This window comes from Vanellus vanellus (assembly GCF_965231255.1).
Source record: "Vanellus vanellus genome assembly, chromosome: 3".
NCBI lineage: Eukaryota > Metazoa > Chordata > Aves > Charadriiformes > Charadriidae > Vanellus > Vanellus vanellus.
The window spans coordinates 99,047,954-99,069,833 of NC_138907.1; the positions used below are offsets into that span (position 1 = coordinate 99,047,954).

Genomic DNA, 21,880 nt, shown 5'->3' on the forward strand with positions numbered 1-21,880 from the left:
AGGTAAGATGGTGAGGTTTAGTTCAGATTGTGAGTAGATTTTTGAAGTAAATCTCCTAGACGTACCCAGTTACCATGCTTTCATTGGCTTGCAATGTCGAATGATCCTCTGCAGGCAAACTGGAATCTTCTGGGATAAAACTCAATTATAGGATACACTCAGAGTCTATCCTGCGTGATACAAATACTACTGGATATTTAGTCCATGACACAAGATTAGAACTAGTCTGAAGTAAACCAGGCAAAAATTCTCTGGTGTTTATGTTGGTTCTGCACCAACTTTTTTGCTTCACGCATTGTCTCTATTTGTGCCATACTATGGGGGCATAGCCTTTGTCATCCCAGCATGGAATGACATGTCCAGGATGGGCAGTGCGAAGAAGACAGCTTCTGCTGCATAGGCACATCCAGTGAGACTCAGGCACCCATTTTAATTTATTACTTTTTTCAGTGGGATTAAGATGATGTTTTGCAACTGGAGGTTCTGTTTCATTATGATCCCACTAAAAAATGCACTCAAACTGTATGTACAGTATCACTAGAATACTGTATATCGGAACTAAAGCTATAAAGAAGAAAGTATATAATCTTACACCCCTTCAGGGAACCCCTAGTTGTGCAGCATCAAAGGGGCCTTCCATCAGGGCTAGCATGCTGTGCACAGGCTGTATGTGGAAAGATTACCCCATTCTGGTTGTTAAAGCTCTTAACAGGATTTTTATACAAGAAAACAATTCATTGTTTCTACTGTTAAGTAGAAAGGTTGTTCACATAAGAACTTGTTGCTTAGATAAAGGCAAGGACACACAGCTGGTGCAGTCACGTGTACTGAGGCTCCTCTGTTAAAATTAGCCAGCAAAGTTTATCCAGTGGTCAAGGGATGCGTGCAACGCAACACAGACCACAAAGCCAAGCTCTGCATGCAACCTGGCACAGCACAGTACACGCCTATGCAGGTTAACTGTTAAATGGATCTCTAACACCTTGATGCGCAATGGTGCTCCACTCTGGATCACTACAGATGGATTTGGAGTGCTCTGCTACATGCCTTTTGCAGAAGTTGTTGATACACTTTTTCATTAGTAGAACATGAATTGCTGAAATGTGAGACTTGGATTAATATTCTACTGCTTAATCAACTTCCACTACTCAACAATACTCACGTTCCCACTGAACTAATGGACAAGCACTAGCAATATATGGTTCCTTTTAGATATTAGCAATGGCTATTGGGATCAAACTCTAGCTTATATTCATTCATAGAATCACAGAATGGTAGGGGTTGGAAGGGATCTTCAGGGATCATCTAGTCCAACCTCTCTGTTAAAGCAGGTTCACCTAGAGCAGGTAGGACAGGAATGCATCCGGGCAGGTTTTGAATATCTGCGGAGAAGGAGACTCCACAACCTCTCTGGGCAGCCTGTTCCAGTGCTCTGTCACCCTCAAAATCAAGAAGTTTTTCCTCCTGTTGAGATGAAACTTCCTGTGTTCCAGTTTATGCCAGTTGCCCCTTGTCCTCTCACTGGGCTCCACTGAAAAGAGTCTCGCCCCATCCTCTTGACATCTGCCCTTCAGATATTTATAAGCATTGATAAGATACCCTCTCAAGTCTTCTCTTCCTCAGGATAAACAGACCCAGGTCTCTCAGCCTGTGCTCACAAGACAGGTGCTTCATTCCCTTGATCATCTTTGTAGCTCTCCACTGGACTCTCTCCAATAGTTCCTTGTCTGTCTTGAACTGGGAAGTCCATTCAGTGCTTTCCTTTTGATATAACTGAATAGATAATACACAAAGCATCAGTTGGCTTGTTGTGTAAATAGTTTGAAAAGTAATATATAAATAAATAATAAATTGTTGTAAATAATAGATTGTTTTACAGATAGTAGTGTTAACTTAGGAAATGTGTTGACTTGCATAGTATTCAACAACCTTCATACAGCATATGAACAGAGGAGAAGAGTGAAAGTTGTTTCAGCCAGTTTAACCAAACATGTTACAGCATACTCAGTGTAGATTTTACTGTAACATTCTTTTACAGATTAATTGCATTTACAGTCCATTGCATTTACAGTTCATGCACTATACTATTAGTCGTCGTACTACTACATGTATTTTGCCTTACATGGTGCAAACTTCTCAGACACTTGGAATGATTAGGCACACAATGAAGAGTTCATCCGTGCATGTCTGTTGTTACCTGGTACAGTTCCCCAAGTATTTTATCTATGCTTTCTTAGTCACCACTTCAGATTCAACTTGAAGACTGTAGATGGTGCGCATACTTCCCATAAGCCAGCATCTGCATCTCTGTTAAATTAAGAAATAATGTAGGTATGACAAAGGTAACAATTTTGTTTTCCTTAATTTTGGCTTCCCATCATTATTCTAACAGATGATAGAGACTGGTGGAATTTCTTTTCTAATTTAATTGTGAAATTGATATTCACTGATCAATTTACTTTGTGAAAGACAAATAGTTCTTTTCTCACTTATTGATTAATCCTTTGGGGAGAGGTGAGAGGGGAAGAGGTGATATTTCTTCCTGTGTGGCCACTTTCTTGCTGTACACATTTACACGGTTTGGAAAGATATTTATCATTTGGTCATGGCAGACATGAGTGTACTGCAGAATAAAACATACTGGATAATGGATGAGCTTCTTGACTATTTCTTCCTTTGTTTAATCTTTTTATGCCATGAACTACTTCAATGAAGTCAAACAAAGCTATTGTTTATTTCGCTGCTATTGAAATTTCCCATTGTCAGATTGACAGCCCAAGGAACCAAACTTCCTTTATTGACTAACCCCAGCAGTGGTAGTTTAATACCATTTCCTTGCACTGAACAGAGAAGATGAGAGGATAGTTCTATCTCTGTGCTCAAATTGATAACTCAGTTTACAAAAAGTCATGATGACTATAGTAGTAATGAAGGGTGTCCTAGTATTTATATCAACGATCTGGATGAGGGGATTGAGAGCACCCTAAGTAAGTTTGCAGATGACACCGAGTTAGGTGGGAGTGTTGATCTGCTTGAGGGTAGGAGGGCTCTTCAGAAGAACCTGGACAGACTGGATCAATGGGCCGAGGCCAATAGTATGAGGTTCAACAAGGCCAAGTGCCGAGTCCTGCACTTGGGCCGCAACAACCCCATGCAGTGCTACAGGCTTGGGGAAGAGTGGCTGAAAAGCTGCCTGGCAGAAAAGGACCTGGGGGTGATGGTTGACAGCCAGCTGAATCTGAGCCAGCAGTGTGCCCAGGTGGCCAAGAAGGCCAACGGCATCCTGGTCTGTGTCAGATATAGTGTAGCCAGCAGGACTAGAGAAGTGATTGTCCCACTGTGCTTGGCACTGGTGAGGTCGCACCTTGAGAACTGTGTTCAATTTTGGGTGCCACAGTATAAGAAGGACATTCAGGTGCTGGAGTGTGTCCAGAGAAGGGCAGCAAAGCTGGTGAGGGATCTGGAGAAGAAGTCTTATGAGGACTGGCTGAGGGACTTGGGGCTGTTTAGTCTGAAGAAAAGGAGGCTGAAGGGAGATTTTACTGCTCTCTACAACTACCTGAAAGGAGGTTGTAGAGAGGTGGGCGATGGTCTCTTCTCACAAGTTCCAGCTGTTACGACAAGAGGAAATGGTGTCAGGTTGCACCAGGGGAGGTCTAGGTTAGAAATTAGGAAAAACTTCTACTCTGAAAGGGTGATCAAAGACTGGAACAGGCTGCCCAGGGAAGTGGTTGAATCACCAGCCTTGAATATATTTAAAAGCCACCTAGGTACGGTGCTCAGGGACATGGTTTAGAAGTGGGCTTGGTGGAGTTAGATAATGGTTGGACTTAATGATCTTAAAGGTCTTTTCCAGTCTTTAAAGATTCTATGATTCTGTAAGGCAGGTGATACCAATATATTTCACTGCAATGTGAGAAATAAAGGGGGAGTTTTCAAGCAGGTGAGAACCAAATAATTTAATACTTAACACATCATATAGAGATGGAGGAACTTACAACATGAATATTAGTTTTTCTGGGTACCATTCATGACTGTAGCTTGCAATTTTTAACTTCAACTTTAATGTTTTAGTATATATATACACTATATATAGTATATCTTCTAAAACATAAAACCATGCATACAGTTTATTTTGTGTATTTTCATTATCCTCTCTTTTTATTCTTGTCTATATGGAAAGCTCTTAAACCTATGGAGAGATTTATGGACAGTCAACAGATAATATTTACAAAAGCTGATGTGTTGGTGGAATTCTACCTGTGTCACAATCAAAGCACTGTGTGGGGTTTATATTATTAAAATGAATAATTTAAATAAAAGGATCATGCAAGATTTTATTTTGTAATATCTATGGAAATATTTAGGTTTGGTTATTTAAAAGAGAATACTTATATGGATACTTGAGGAAAGAAAATTAGTTAAAATTAATAATTTTCACATCAGCTTAAATCTGTTTCTCTCATTACATGTGCTAGTGCATGCTTCTTTGCTAGTGTATTCGTCCTCTTTTTGAAGGTGTTCTCAATTATTCTACTGTTTAATAGAAGCTTTTAAAATTTAAAATGAAAATATTCAAATAACCTGTGAGATTATTTTCAACAAAAAATAACATTTTTGGCTTTTTTTTTCCCCCAAAGTTTTTCTCACAACTGATTGCAAAACATAGAACACAAAGAGTGGGATATGACTATCCTTGAGGTTTCTGATGGGTTGTCTTCTCATTGCTGTACATAAAAGTTAAAAAAACAAGTATGCAATTAGGGTATGAAAAGATAAGATGCCATTTGCTAAATTGTGTAACATAGGTCAAATGTTTTCATAGTTAATCATATGATATGCCTTATTTAGGGACTTAATTTTTGTAACTTTGTAATTTTTTCATAAATGCCAAAATTCTTGTAAGAAAGGCCTTGTAAAAACTTTAGGTTCAGAATTTACAACTATGTGTGAATAAAGATAGTGATTTTGGTTGTTCTTAAGAGAAAATGTAAAAGATATTTTCCAGTTGATTTTTTTTTTTCTGGAGCTTAGTGTCTTTCCTGTATTGTTTCTTTAATTTTAGTTTACCAATGATCAAATTGTTTCAGATACCCAAAGTAACTTATATTTATATAGATAGATATGTCTTTTAGATTTCTATTCATTTAGCTTTATGTAAGCTTTAGACTAAATATATGTCCTTTAGACTTACACAGTTCCTTAAAAGAAATCTGAATATATTCATAGTGTATACAGCAGAGAAAGTGATAGGCAATAGCAAACTTCCATGCTTAAAGAGATTTTGATTAATATGCTTGATTAATATGATGATTTTTATTTATAACTTGCATTTTTAGATTGCTTTTATAAATTTTGGCATTATTTACAGACCAAATATTGTCAAATAAATTTAAAAAAAATTATATCCTTTCTAAACAATTTAGGAATAAACCCCAAAATGCATAAAGAACATCTGCCATATTCACATTTTTCTTTTTAGAAGGTATATGAAAACTTCAGCTGTATTTTGCTAGCACTATTAGAAATTTTTATCAGAGATTACAATTTGGTGAAAGAACAGAAAGATTTTTAACATTGACTATCTTACCTTTATGTAGTCTCATAAAAGAATGTATTAACTCTTTCTTGAGCATCCTATAAATAATTTTGATTTTTCTAACATAGTGAATGAAGTGGTCAATTTGAAACAAAAAGTTTGTTTGGATTTTTGCCTTTTGATCAGATAATTTACAAGAATATCAGCTGTAGTAGCTTAATTGATAATCCACGGTTAAAAAACTCTGCTCTTTGTTCTGTGCTTTTAATACTCCTAACACCTCCTCACCTTGTTTAAATAACATTTCTCATTAAGACAAAATGTTGTCTTGACTCTTAAAACTGGGACTTGAGATAGACACTTCTATGTATTTTTTCACATTTAATGAGGGCACCAGCAACTTCTTCGTAACACAGATAAAAGTACAATAAAACTATGTTATTGATTGTGTCCTTTGCATTAATATTGACCGTTGCATCTCAGTTGGCAGCTGACATGAAGCCAGGGTGGGACTGGCTGGTTATGTAGCGTAGATAATTGCTGTGTTTCAGTGATCTCCATCTGACATAATCTTCCCTGTGGCCATACAGAATAGTTTTGATAACTCAAAGGCAGTTATGAAAGTCATTAGGGAAAAGAAGGGAATGGAACACAGAATCATAAAACAGAATCATAGAATTGTCTTGCTTCTCGATATTTCAGTTACACCCATCAGAGTTGGACCAGTTAAGTATTGAACCCCATTCTCCTATCATGAAGTGAAAGGCCCTCTGTTTAATGAGCTTTCCAAGCTACAAATGGAGCGTAGGCAAGGTACTACATATCACTATGTAGCAGTTCATTGGCATTAATTTATTCAGAACTTCATAAATGAGTTCAAGGAAAAAAAAAAAGCACCTGTAAAACAATTAACGTCTAACATATTTGTTCTAGGGGCACAGTGTTCTACTGTGGCCAGTGTCAGGGATTTGGAGATAGTTAATTTGTAATAGAGGCTCATACTTTTATAGATTAACTACTTAAGAGAAAAGTAAACAAAGCGCTGAGTAGTGGGTGCACTGTTACTTGGTGAGTATTGCCTCCAGATACCAAATGATGCTATCATGTATAGCAAAAGCAGATATCTTTATTATGCTTAAACAGATGAACAAAATATATTTATTTGTTACCATATTGCTAAAAATGTGTTTTGGATGCTGTAACTGATAAATGAGTCCTGAAATGTGATTTTTCACATAGTTACTTCAGGAATGCCTGAATGCTTTTTGAGTTACAGCTGTTTTTCTTCCCATGAAAAACATACAGTAACCTGATTTTTGCATCCTTATTGCTAAAATACCTCAGGACTTTCAAATTATAAAGTTCTTTTGTAATAAGAATTTCATTTCATGTGACATGAAAATTATACCCCACAGACCAATCACACACAACATTAAAAATTTTAAAGTAAACACTGCCTTTGTTTTAAAGGGGCCAAGTTTGCCTTTGTGTGGCAAGCAATACCTATGCCTTGTAGAACAGAACTACCTAATTCTCCTATTTATTATTTAAAAACAATTCATTTACTCAAATAAGAACTATCAAGCCGTATTTGAATGGTTTAATGCCTGAAATCAATATAAATCAAAACACATAAGACCTGGCATAGGTAATCTTTCATATTGTCTGTTGTCTGCAAAATAGTTGCAAATATATGTTGAATTTAATTCTGTCTTGAGTGAAAGTAACGAGAATGTGTACCTTTTAAAGCACAAATGGACTTTTTTTATTACAGCTAATGAGGAAATTTTCTCTGCAAAATTTGAAAACATTAGCAAATCGTTATCTTCAGATTTTTAGAACCTTATCATCACATACATGTTGTAAATAAAAAACAGATGTTTATGTAATTCATGAAGATAGATTCTTTACAGTCAGGTGTAATGTAGATTTTGGTCCAAGTTTTCTCTTCTGTGTTGTCAATAGCAGATCTTCACAAGAATGTACAAAAAAGAGGGAGAACATTATGAAAAGAGAATTCTTCTATCATTTATTATGCCTTTGACCTCCTACTTACTTTCTTACAAGTGTACTGAATACTACCTGGTGCATTTCATCCCAAACACTAAAGTACCTACTTATTAGTTTTACTTTCACACATATGAAAAGATGTAATTCTAATCCTAAAGCTTAAAGAAATTTATATTCCACATTTGATAATTTGTGGTGGTGTTTCATCTTAGAGAAGATGCACAGATGATTCTGTCAGCATTAACTAAACCAGGTGGTTTTCGAAGTGGATACATCCTGTGATGTAGAATAAATCATTTTGCTTTTGCTCAAATAAATTGTGGGAGAAGAACCTGAATATAACTTTTATTCATAGTGCAGCCTGATACAATTGGCAGAAGAAAAAGCTATGCACAGAAAAAAGATTCTTGATTTTTATTTTTTTTTAAATACTTGGAACTGATTGGGCTAAATTGTTGATTTTCATTCTTCCACCATGTTGACTCTTTTGTTTTTTTCTTTTCTCCCAGATGCACATGTACAGAAGGGTGGACAGGGCCGGACTGCAGTGAAGATATAAATGAATGTGATTCTGAACCATGCTTGAATGGAGCCACCTGTTATGAATCTGTTAAGCAGGGACAGTTCGTATGCATTTGTCCTCCATTTTATACTGGTGACTTCTGCCATCAGCGCTTCAGTCCCTGTGAGCTGCCTTACAATCCATGCATAAACAATTCAACCTGCTTGGCCCAAGCCGATGGAACTCCAATGTGCATTTGCAAAACAGGTAAGAACTGGTATAGATAATCTTGTCTGTTGTCTGTTATGCTGCAGAAAAGTTGCATGTTTGAGTTGAATTCAATGCTGTCGTCAGTGAATAACAATGTATACCTTTCAAAGCACATAAAAACTTCATGAGTTACAGCAGGTCTATCAGTTATGTTAAAAGACTGGTAAGATAGCTGTCAGTTTGCCTACTATTAATTTCTCATATTATAGTACTTATTAAATCTATGGCTGTTTAGATTCCAGCACTCAGAATTACTATTTCTGAGTCAATTGTGACAGCAACATAGAGCTAGACATGCACCTGGCCAGCAGAGCTGACAGATTAAATTGACGAAACAGACAGGCAAAAATAGAGAAAATATATGCAAATTGTTAAAAGTGCAGAAATTGGAGCAAGTTGGAACTGGTTCCTCTTCCTGCTGAGCTGTCAGGAAGGCCTGGCGCATCAGGGGAGTAATCTTCCCCTGCCTAATAAATAGAGCGGATTGCTCTCCGTATGCACAACAAGCGAAATCACAACAGGTGCTGCCATCTTTCCTGGGCCATGGCTTAAAAGACACAATCTCTCCCTTGATGTACAAGAACTGCTAAGGTGGAACAGAGCAACCGTTTAACTGTGCAGAACATCACTGTGCAATTCTGCACAGGAATTGAAGAATACATTAACTAAATAAAACTGCAGTGAAGATTTAAGTAGGGAGAGTACAATTACTGAATTTAGAATTTAGGCAGGATTTTGAAGTCATCACTCTTATACCTATAAATGATAGGGGTGTAGGGGTGTCCTAGGGACCAAGGAGAGCAAATACATTAATTGCAGTGTTACACCAGAGTACTATTACTCATTGTTTACTGAGCTGCAAAGATACAGAGATAATCCGTAGAAGTCAGCAGTATTCACAGATTTTTTTTTAACTATTAAGGTAAAGGTTACCAAAAGTTTCTGAGTTAAAATAAAGTCACTGGGGAGATACGCAAGTTGCTTATTGAAGCAGCTTTTAGAAAAGCTGGTTTTTAAAAACAACTTTTAATACAATGTATTGATTTTGAAACCTTTTCCAGAAATGATCTGTAGAGAGACATGTATGTAGTTCAAGTCTTTTCTTAACATTCCTTAGAAAAGTCTTCTTTTCAAAGCATTTTTGGGCACAGTTTCTGAAGAATCCAAAAAACTTGCAGCCAAGATTCTCAGGGAACTTCAACAGAATCTTCAAGGATTCTTGCAGCTTGCAGCTAGGAATCTTCAGGGAACTAGCAGGGGAGTTATGTGAATCAGTAACATGCATTGCTAACAAATCTTCGAAAGTAGAAAATACCACAATACTGAAAAGGGGTAAAAGGCATAATTCGTGAAATGAGTTAATCATTCATGCTAGGAAAAATGAAATAATTTATTCAGGACTCTTATCTAAAAACGGAGACCGTAAAATACAGAAATTTAATTGTGTCATGGTTTGGGCTGGGCTGGACGCTAAGAGGAATGACAGATGCTCTCTTTAACCTGTCTCCCTTCAGAGAAGAGAGAGAGGGAGACTTATGAGTTGAAAATAAGCTAAATTAATGAAATATTGATAATAAAATAATAATAAGAAAAATACAATAATTTTAACAAGAAAATAATGAAATATACACAATATATACAAAAGCAAAGTCAAGCTCCCAGGTTGATGATCACATCACCAGAAGGCACTGGGGAAGACCCAGACTGGACTCGATGATAGACAGGAACTGGATTCCAGATCTGGATTCAGGGACACACGGATTAGGGTCAAAGGCAGACGAACAGACAGAGTCCTCCTCGTATGCCAGCCACTGAAGGAAGAGGGCTGACCCTTTGATCCCTCAGCTTTTATACTGAGCATGAGGCAGATGGGATAGAATACCCTGTTGGTCAGTTTTGGGTCACCTGTCCTGTCAACCCTCTCCGCAGGTGCAACCCCTCTACGCCTTTCCACTTCCGACCCTCCAACAGGGCGAGTAAACAAGTTATCTGACCTTGGGGGTTATAGCGATAAGTATAAGCAGGAGCCACTCTGCATACGGTTCGTTGGTATTCCCTATAAACGTCGGGCTTTATCACTCTGGTAAGAGACAGTGTCTGAAGAATATGCTATTAATTTCAGAGTGTTAGAAGAGGCTTAACTGCAAAGTAAAACTACTGAAAAGAAAATTGGTTCTGTTTTACCTCAAACTAGGACAACTGAAAACAGTTTATGGAAGTCTGTTTCTGCAGTTGTGTTCTTTTATTTTATTTTATATTAAAATGAGGGTGGTGAGGCACTGGAACAGATTTCCCAGGGAAGTTGTGGAGACCCCATGCCTGGAAGTGTTCAATGCCAGGCTGGATTGGGCTTTGAGCAACCTGGTCTAGTGGAAGGTGTCCCTGCCCATGGCAGGGGGGTTGGAACTAGATGATCTTGAAAAGTCCGTTCCAACTCTGACCATTCCATGATTCTGTGATTTTCCTATTTTTGTCTGCCATGTGCCTTCCTTTCTCTCTAAATAAACCTGTCACAATTACAAAACTTAACACAAAGGGCAGTCACGCTGACATAGCTAAATTACTCCAAGATACCTGACTTAGTACCACATGGTATGTTGATTAAACAACTTGCCAGTAGTTAACAGTCCATTCAGAAGGTAGGAATCTGGTTTAGCAAGAGTCACAAAAGGTAGCTGTGTTTATCAAATTCTAAAGATTATCTTTAGAAAACTATATGTGAGCTGGGTACAATAGGACCACAAATCGTGCTATTGACTGGTACTTATTTAGAAGAAAAAGAGAATATCCACTGACTACAGGAAGCTGGGATTGGGATGCCATACTTGGGGAGAGAAGACAAAAGCTGATAAATTGGGCACAATCAAACTTGATGTAAGGTGTTAGCCTAGGACAGAATTATTACAGCAAATTGGTAGAGAGATAATAAAGCCATGATCAGTAGTGGTATACAGCAAAACTACACATCTTTGTTTTTGTGCGTATATTAAGGAGTCACAGTTGTCTGATTTTGCTTTAAAGAGTTTTAAAATTCTATAAATAATACAAATGTAAAACTTCCTTTTGAGTTTCTGCCCCAGCTGTAGAGGTTTGCTTCCTGCAAGGAGATGGATTATAACAGTTGTAATGGAAAATTGAGCTCTTATATTGTGTATTATAGAACCGTTTTAGACCATGAGTTTGAGTTGTCCACACAAGCAGGTTAAACAGTTTAAAAAGTTGTGATATCTGCAATTGTAAGCTGGTATATTCATGGTTGCAAGAATGTTACAGGGCAGGCCAATATTGGAAAAGTTTAGGAATCGCTGCAATAGAGCAAGTTTCCCAAGAAGTGTACAGAAAACACCTCTTCTTACATACTTTGCCAGTAATTGATAAGCAAGGGTTTGATCAAGGCAATTGGGAGGAGATGGCTTTTTGAGCTATTATGCATATACTCAGCTATATACTATATACTATATATATATTAATATATACTATAGCTATATACTAAGCTAAAACACTATACTATCTTGCCATTAGTTTTTCATGAAATGCTATATACTAAATGCAAGCGGAACAGAGGAGGAAAGGACAACTTAGGGCAAAGAGTAGAATATTTTATTGCTTAATTTATCAACATGTTTTTCAGTTCTTAAAGAATTCCATTCTTGGATTTAATCTTTATAGTAGAAATAATAATTTAGTGTAACAGAAGAGAAAAGTAGGAAACATGAGCAAAGCTACAAAATATAAATAATGTTGAAATATTTGTAGCTGAGCCTGGGCAACTGTTCATAAATTCCCCGGAAGGTCTATGTGCAAAAGATCCAAAGAGCAATTCAGCTGCATATATAAACGAACTGGAGCGTAAATAAACTAGAGGATGAACATTAGATCATGGTGTTCTAGATAATGCCAAGCACAAAAGTATTAGTTTTGTAAAGGCAACCCAAAGGGAATACAGGATGGTTTCATAGAAGTAGTGCAGCTTTCTGAGAACAATTGTGGTCCAAGAAAGAATAAATTACTGAAAACAATATATTCAAAATGGAGGAAAACTAAGAAAGTGCATGCAACTGCATAGTGCAAGATCAGCTCTCTGGCTAGGACTGTTGGATAACAACAGGCATACTTAATGATGAAAAGGGAGACAAAAGGTGACAGTTATCATGGAGAAATGTGAAACCTGGGGAAATTTTCTTTAAAATTAAACGTAGAACTTCTTTCATTAGTCCAAGTAATATCCTCAGCTCAGGATGTTCATGCAATCTCCTTATTACAATATAAGCAATATTCTGCTTACCTTTAGTTTGTGATGTGAAAATTCTCAAGATACCTATGTAAATACATTATATATTGCATACATATATATAAAGAGAGTGTTAATACCAAAGCTTTACCTACCCCATTCAAAAATTGGGGTTATTTGGTCAACATTTGTTCAGTATTTGTTCAATATTTGTTCAGTACTTGTTCAATAGCATTTTAGTGAGTTAGGAAACTCAGAAGGTAAATTAAATCAATGAAATAATGTATTGATTATTGAAACAAACACACCAGAAAGTGTAGATTAATTTGACCAGACGTAGATGCCCACAGTATTGCACTGAGGAGGTATATGTAAAGGTATACACAGCATGCGTTGAGGAGGTCCCCCTGTGGTCCACTTACAGTCAATGAAGAGAAAAAGGCAGTTTTCTGAGTTAATTAATTTCACAGAAAAGCAGACACATGGCTAATGCTATAGAAATATTTATGTCAGATACTCTGCTGACTATATAGGCAGCCTAGGACAATTTGTTCAGATGATAGATGGGCTGAATTCCTTACTATTTGCCTGTTGTGTGTATTATTTTTGCAGAGATTTTTTTTAGTTATGTAGTTCTGGGAAGCACACAGTTTTAGAGAGGAGTAAAACAAAAGAATGGAGAACAGCGATTTGTGTCATTATAGCATACAAGTACTCAAAAGCTTTCTCTTCTTATTTGTGCTCATTGTATATTTGAAGATACAAAGCTAGAAGCTGAGAAGCTGAAAAACTGGTTTATACAAGAGGAATTGCACGGGGCATGAGGTTACAACCACCAGTTTTAGGGTGTAGGGGAATTATGGGTCTTGTTCCAGGGGAAGGTGTCAGTGAGATCTAAGGAGAGCACTGTGTCATCTCTAGGGAGAAACAATAGCTACATTGGGAATTAGCCATCCTATTTTTTCTTTGTCCTCCCAAGTAGTCTTTCCCAAAGCCACACTTTATGGTTCCTTTCCTGATGTGTCAAGGTAATTTCTGAAAAATTTTTGAACAATTCTTTCCAGGACTTTCTCACCCCTTTTGTCAGACTACTGTAAATAACTCTTTCCTGTGACACCTTCTTTTAATACCCTTTGTCCTAACATGCTAATAATTGTTTTTATTTGGTCTATAGCATCTTACAGCTAGAAGTTTGAACTGAGACAAAATATATTTCAGCCCATGTATGGGAGACTAAGTGAAAGTTATCATAATGCACAAAATTTATAATATCAAGCAGAAATAATAAGTAGATGCTAAAAAACACAAGTCGTAAATCAGAGATGGCCATTGTCAGATTTCTGAGCCCTCCAGTGCCGGTTTCTTTTTCAGACACATGCGTACATAATTCACAAAGGCAAACAGCCTTTTTACCATGTCGAACATTTCACACACCTATGATTTTGATATGTGTACCTAGCTATGTTATATTGATTGACCTAAATGCCTGTACTAATGATTATGGGGCTATTGTGATATCTCTGCTGCTTGAAAACATTCGTTCATAAATGGTTCACAGTAAGGAGACAAATATAATCCATGATACTGTGCTGATGAGCAAAACAGTAGAGAGCTTATGTGGAGTGAATCCTGTTAGTCCTCTGTGTTGCCTGCAGAGTTAAATTCTGTAATATTTGTCTGCAGTGGAATTAGGAGATGAAAATGACCACAACTGTAACAGCAGATGTGAAGCTTCTACACTTTGCATATTCCTGCTCTTCACAGCTCACAGAAGTCCCATAGACCAAGTTGAGACATGCAGTTGCTGTTTCCCATATCTCAGAGAAACAGAAGGAACAATAGGATCTGTCCCATTCTAAGTAACAGCATTTAATGCTTCATCCATTGGCAGCAAAACTGCCACAGGATGTTGGAATTTTTGTAAACTAAAACACATGTCTCTTTCTGTCTGCACATAAATTCCAAGCAAATTTGATCCTGTTGTCACACCCCGTAGTGCTGACGTTGAGTAGGAGGAAACTGGGGCTTGAGATTAGATGAGCTGCTTTTGTGATGCTCTCCATAGAGTACAGGTATTTTTAGACCTCATATTATTAAAGTCACTTTTGTGCTATCTGAACAGTTAAAAATATACAGAAATAAAAGTAAATTGTCTAACACAAAGAATTGCAATGATTTTCCATTGGTGTTTGTCTCTTTTAATTTCTTAAAGTCTTGAAATTGCTATGTGTTATATGAAAACGGTTAACACTTCTGAGATAAATTATACTTCCTCAAAAAATCCTACACATTTTTCCTAAAATAACAAATAAATGTTTAAAATGAAGTACTGTCTTCCTATGAGTTTTTTTTATATGTGGGTAAGCAGTAATATCAGTGAGATTATGTTTACATCTTCAGTTTCTCTAACGTTGCAGGAAAAATACTGCAAAATATGTCTGACAAATAAAAACCATTTGTTTGTTTGTCAGGCTTTACAATTACATTTGTCTAGCCTTTATATTGGCCACCTAGGGGAAAAAAAAAAGCCACTAGTTTCTTGAATTCAATATAGGAATTTTTGAGCAGGTATCTAACTGAATTCTGTATTCACAAGGGTCAATATGTGCCATTTGCTTTTCCCCATTGTTTAGATGCATCTTTTCATTTAGAAGTTCAGAATGGTTTGAACTGAGTTCAGAAAACTTGCAGTTTTTCCCCATAAAAAGCACTAAGGTCAAAAACTGCATTTTTAATGTGTCAGTCAGGTTTGACGTGTGGAAAAGCTACCTTGTAAAGTAGATGGCTGCAGAACCACATCAAATCATTTACATGTGCTATCGATTTACAGTTTGGATTTTAAGTTTGACTGATTGACAGTAGCAAAGGCAGCAAGTAGTTGCATTTAAATGTGCATATTACTTTCCTACACATAGTACTAAATATTGCTACAGTAACAATACATTACAGCGCCATGCATATTTTCAGGCTTTCCAGTAATGTACCACTTCACAAAATAGTTTGCTTAAAATAAAAGTTATTGTGGTTTATAGTTCAAAGGAATTAATTGTATTCATAGTATAAACTACAAATTGTTTTGTTGGCTGCATTAAGTGAATGCTTTTTTGCATACTGCAAATTTCTTTGCAAGTTAAAAAAGTTTTTCAGTAGTATATCTCAAATGTTAAACATTTTAAGTCAGTTTCCCTCCTTTGTCTTTTTTTCTTTTCTCTTGCAACGCATGAACTAATTTGGAAACATGTTTACATTACTGTAAAAATTGCATCCATACATTAATTTAAGTATCCCAGAAGATCACAGCAATGTGTGGCAGCAGTTGTAGCTTGTACAAAATAACCTCATGTATTGCATTAACCTTTTACATGGTAGCCAAGCACAATTTAAATGCAAGCATGAGGTGAGTCCATGCATGTTAGACCCATGAGGTATCTCATAGCTTCAACAAGTACTGTGTAAATAAAATACCAAGGTAATTCTTTCCTTAAACCAGTTCCACTTAGGTGTGAGCTTTTTAAGTATTCTTTTGGATCTGAAAGTAGTATGATTGATGTCTGTCCAAGTATATTCATAAAATAAACATTTTACAAATATTTTAATCCTAACATTGCAATATATGTTTTGAGGTTTGACCTCTCCTGTTTGTAGGAGTGATGTGCACAGTGCTACACATCTTTATTTTCCTAATTTACTCTGAGAACATATATCAGCAGTGAATTAAAATTGGCTTATTAGCATGTGCTTTTATTGAAACATCTTTTGTACAAGCTTCATAAATTATAAATATACTACTGCACAGACATGCTGTATATTAGTGTTATTTAACTTTATTTCATTCATAAGTTCATAACATAATTTCATAACACTTAATATTTCTCGTGTCCTTTTAAGCAGATTTCAGTGTTTCTGATTAACCATTTTAGTTGAAAGCATGAGCTTTTGCTGAAATCTTCTGTAAAAATTGCTAGGAAGCTTACAAATTCCTTAGAAAATTGCTGCATGAGTTCAAAAGTTTTCATTGTAGATCAAAAAATCATCTAAATAGTTCCAAGTGATTTTTAACAGTACATGTCATTAAGAAAAAAATTACTGACTTTTTTATGTAAAAGGACTGTGCTAATTTATGTCAGTTAAAAAAGTCAATATTCAATAGTAAATTGAACAAATAGATTGCTTATTTCACAATGTAGTAGATAGCCAGTAAAATTTTGTGATCAAAACAGTATTTTTCTCTATTTGTAGGAATAATAGATAAAGTAGCATGCCTGTTGTATGTTTATTTATTTTATGTCTTTTCAAGGTAGCTATATTTTGCTGTGGGCTAGAAAAATGTGTACTACTGCAATCAAAAATATGTCTAAATGGTGCTTTATGTATTCACTTCAGTACTATTTACTTCAAAAAGACTATAAAACATCCATAACCAAGTGGGGACAACAGGCAGAAGCAGAATGATGAATGCCTTCCATTTTCCTTTTTCTGTATTTTAATCTGACAACTGTGGTACTTTTTTAAAAAAGATGCTTGCTCAAATGTTATATAGTATCGCAAAAGAATAAGAAGCTATTCCGTATAAGTTCCGTTAGTATTTTTTTAAGTTTTACTCTATGTTAGCTTCACACTCTTTTCTGATTACCTTTAAAAACTGTCTATATATCTTTCAATTATACTACTACACAGGTTTACTTTCTCTTTCAGTGTACTACTTTTCAGTAAAGTCCCATTTCTCCTGCCCATTGACATAGCCTTCTGCTTTGTAACAAAACTTAGTTTCAGAAATGTCAAACATTACAAATAAATGAGAAGTCACAGATGAGGAAGTCGGTTACAAATGGTCCTGTGGTCCTGGTCTGTCACATTCGCTGTGCCCTCCAATTTCTTTATCAAACCAGACTTAGAGAAACGTGTTACCATCTTTTCTGCTTTCATTCAGTGGCACTGGGGTAGCATCTGTCAAAAGAACAACTCCTGATGATTTTGTGCGTGTGTATGTGCGTGTGTGTCAGTGACTGCTGTCTACTTGATGTAACCAGGTCTTGCACTGAACATTCCACTAGCGTGCCACAGCTCAGGTTGTAGTCCTTTTACCTTTCTTTTTTCCTTCAGCAAACTTCAGGCAAATACAGAGGAAGGCTCAAGTCGCAATATTAAGATGCAGATTACACACGCCACAGATAAGAAAAGTATTTGGATCATTCAGTCTGGTTCTGACCCATTTAGAAATAATAAACGAAACCATTCAGAATATAACAAGGTTGCCTGTGCTGAGGAAGCTACTTCAAAGTAGTACACTGGGACAGAGAATTTTTGTGCCATATTATTGCAATTCTTTTACGAAGTTTTTGGGAAATGTCATGCAAATAGGAAATAAATGAGGGTATCACTTCACATTCAAGATATTTCGGAAAAAAAGAGTAACATTATAAGAGTATAGGTGACTGTAGTGGAAGGGTTAGTTTGAGATACATTCCAAGCTTTATTTTCGAGCTTTGTAGCAGACATTACTGTGAAACCTTCAGCAAATATTCAGAACTCAGGTCTAGCCAGGAAAGTTGTTGAACAGAAAAAATCCTGGTAAGGAGAAAATACCAGCTGCTTTGATGTGGGCTGATGTTTAGATCTCACATTGAAAAGCCAGCAGATTTCTCTCTACAGCTTTCCTTACAACTCTGACCAAGCCACTTAATTTTTCCAATAATGATTTTCTCTAGATAAAAATAAGCCATGCTATTCTGTGATCTTTCATGATTTACCCACTTTCATGAAGTACTTTGAAAAGCACAAATGAATAGTATACCAGTAAAAGTCTTTACTGTCCTTATTTCAGTGTCTAAAAAAGTTCTGATAACAATTTCTACTTGTTTTAATAGAGAATCCAGCAAAGCCTTCATCATATTTATGATAATATACACTGAATTTCAGTGGCTGTTTTTATAGTTGTTTTAATTTAATTTTGATATCTAAATGGTGTTCAAGAGCACTTTGGTGAACGCCATATATGCTCTTCAGTCTGCTGTCAGCATTATGTGTATTGTAGTCGCTACAACACGAATAGTTTGTTCATTGTACTACATCAGTTGAAACATATATATTCAATTTGTGCAAAATTCAACTAAGTAGCTGTAGTTTATCCACTGTGTATCATTTTAACACAACTGCATATTTAGTACAACACTTATTTATGTGAATGTTGTAAGACGTAGTATACTGTCTAAAGCAAAAGTAGTATTCTTGAATCACTGCAAAATCTCTTGTTTCTCTTTAGCTCATATTCTGGGCTGTTTACACAGGTAAATGTAGCGTATTATGCAAGTAATGCATTGTGCAGATAAGATCTTGATAACGTTTTTTCTTCATTTAAATATTAAAACCAGTTAAATGTTTTTTCTCATCTACTGCCTGCTTTGAATAAATGTGGTTTCTCTGACATCCATTATGGTCTGTAATATATTAATTATTGAATTAGCTTTTAGTTTCTGATATTGTTCCACACTCCGCAAGGAAGCCATTTCAGGCCTTTAAAATGGGTTACATTTCTCCAGTATATTTAGCCAGGTGCTTCATCCAAATCTGTTCTTTCTGGATCGTGAAAGTATATTAAGACTTCTTACACTCTCTGGAAATGAACTTACTGAAGCTAAAGAACAAAAATAATTGGAGAAAGTTCTTTTAGGATTGCATCCACTTGCTGCCCCTGATCTTACAGTCAGGGAGCACGGAGGGCTGGCTGCTCCAGAAGTGACGGTAAGGCAGGAGTCTTACCAAGGCTGCCAGGGCAGGGAACGCACTGTCAAGGGTCCTGTCTGACAGGATCTGAATGAGGCGAGCAGGGCAGGGCCAATGACAGTGTCCAGGATCAGCATAGTATGCCAGATCGCCAGTCAAGTCTACTGGGAATGAGGCAGGTCCAAGGTCAAGCCAGAGAGCTAGTCTGAATTCACCATCCAGATGAACAGGTACATGGCTTGGGATGTATGTGGCTGCAACACAGGTCAGTGAGATACCAAGGGCAAAGAGGCTCAGCTTAGATGCTCCCAAGAGAAGGGGTAATCACCACTGATTCTTCTCTCAGCTCTTTCTTGAACAGCTTCAAGGGCAGCTGAGGTTTCTCAGGCCTGCCTTTTGCATTGGTTAATTTGGTCCTGAGCTCAGATAGCCAAACTTCCAAGAGGATCTGTGACCCTTATATCCACATTATGTAGTAGAATTCAGTCGTTCACAGTTTATATAATCTGTGTTTCAGGATTTGAAGGCACTTACTGTGAAGTTAACAGTGATGAGTGCATCTCCCATCCATGCCAGAACGAAGGTCTCTGTGTGGATGGGGTTAACCATTACAGGTGAGGGAAATTATTTGAATGACAGATATTCAGTACGATACATGGATGTTTATCATCTAGCTATTCTTTTGGTACTTTGCCTATATTATGTTTGCTGTCCTTCAGTCATGTAATATGTCTTTTTTGTGGTGCGTTTGACACATTACACTGTTACATTACACTCAGTCTTCTTGTGGGCAAAAAGACATACATCTACACCATACATGTGGGCCCAAGAATCTACTGTAGGGCTAATTAAAATCTTAACCATCTAATCAAAATACAAACCCACAGTTGTTACGAGTCCAGTACAATAATACTAATAGTCTAAGCTGAAATTAATAGAAAACAGCTTCATGAACAATGTAGTTATATTTGTTATGTAAGAAATCTTGCAATTATCTAGCTCTTTTCTCTGTTGTTGTGATTACCCTCACAATGTCTGTCTGGGTCCTGTGATCAGTGATTTCAGTCTTCCTCAAAAAGAACTGGCAGCATTACTGCAAATTGCCAGCATCTGGAAGTCTTTGCCAGAAGAAGTGTGATGTTTACTGTGGGGGTTTTCTCATCTTCAGTCTGAGGCCTGCTTGGAGCTGTTTTGTATGTTTCCTTATAATGATTTACTTCCTTTGTACTGGTTACCAGCTGCCCAGTCCACATGGACACAAAAGGCTACTGTTTGTAACCCAGTGTGTCACACCCTCACCATAGGTGCTATTGCCAGAGCTGAAGCTAAAGCATGAGAGGCAGCAGTCAAAACAAGGGAAAATCAGCTCAGGCCAAGGCAAGTTCTGAGCCCTTGCGCAGTGGGGTCAGCACAAAGCCTGTGGCCTTCAAAAAATCATGGTAAAAATGGTCTGCAGTCACTGTACTTATGAAGCTTGTTAAAGTACAGCACTTTGCAATGATCACAAAAAAAGCAAACATAATTTTGGAATGACCTAATTCATACCCCTAAAAATCTGCCACATTTTCCCAGAATCTTTTTATATTAAGCTAAAAATTAGTATAGTGACATCCTCTTTGTTAGGTGCTCCTGCCAACATGGCTTCACTGGGACACTGTGTGAAGTGGAGATTAATGAATGCTTATCAAGACCCTGCAAAAACAACGGAACTTGCCTGGATCTTGTAAACAGGTTAGTTACTACTACATGAAAAGCAATTTCCTGATTTCCTGTGTATAAAGTCTACTTGCTGCCATGAGTTTTGGATGGGACCTTAAGCATATGACAATAATTCTATATTAAAATGAGGTAGGCAAATGCTACTGACTCAGCTGTTTGTTTCTGTGTGTGACCTGAGAGGAAAATAGAAGGGAAACTGTCTTCAGCACAGCTTGTTCTTTTCTTCCTTACTTTTTGTATTTTTTTACTTTTTATTTGGAATAAGAGCCAAATAGAGAAAAACTGATCTTTAGTTAGATTTCTACATCTCTCTTTTCAGCTTCCAACAATGACCTTTTCTAATGTAAACATTTACTAGAAGTGTAAGCAAGAGAAAAATTTGTATCTTGAGTTTATTCCACAGCACTCTACAATTATTGAGACTCATGTCAAAAGAACATTAGCCCTTAAGTCATTCCTTATACCTTCAGCTAAAATTAATTGTGCACAATTTTTCTACTAATTTGAAAAAGAGTAAATAGCTTTGCTTGCTTCAGAAACATGGAAATTAGCAAAGCCCATTACTTATTTTCATATGGATGATGATTAGATACACCAGCTTGACATCAGGACATACATATAGCTTCAGAATATTGGAATAGATTATACTGTTTACTTCTGCTGACTTGCCCAATTTTCCCTTTTTTGAAGATTCGTCTGTAGTTGTGCACCTGGATACTATGGGTCTCTGTGTGAGATGGATGTAAATGAATGTGAAACTTTGCCTTGCTTGCATGGAGGAAGCTGCATCAACAGACTTGGAGGCTATCAGTGTTTCTGTCCCCCTGGATTCACAGGTATGATCCACTCTCTACCACACTGGAGAAGGCTATTTCACAGGTTTTAC

At 36.7% G+C, this 21,880-nt stretch overlaps 1 protein-coding gene across 1 annotated transcript in view; it reads left to right on the forward strand.

The window, feature by feature from the left end:
• The window catches only part of EYS (eyes shut homolog), a gene marked incomplete at both ends in the record, with an annotated part of 840,074 nt that overhangs the window by 287,837 nt on the left and 530,357 nt on the right, over positions 1 to 21,880 (forward strand). Inside the window, 4 exons of the mRNA XM_082480747.1 lie at positions 8,059 to 8,318; positions 19,793 to 19,889; positions 20,899 to 21,006; positions 21,685 to 21,830. Coding sequence (XP_082336873.1) covers positions 8,059 to 8,318; positions 19,793 to 19,889; positions 20,899 to 21,006; positions 21,685 to 21,830 — 611 coding nt within the window. The remainder of the gene's footprint in view (positions 1 to 8,058; positions 8,319 to 19,792; positions 19,890 to 20,898; positions 21,007 to 21,684; positions 21,831 to 21,880) is intronic.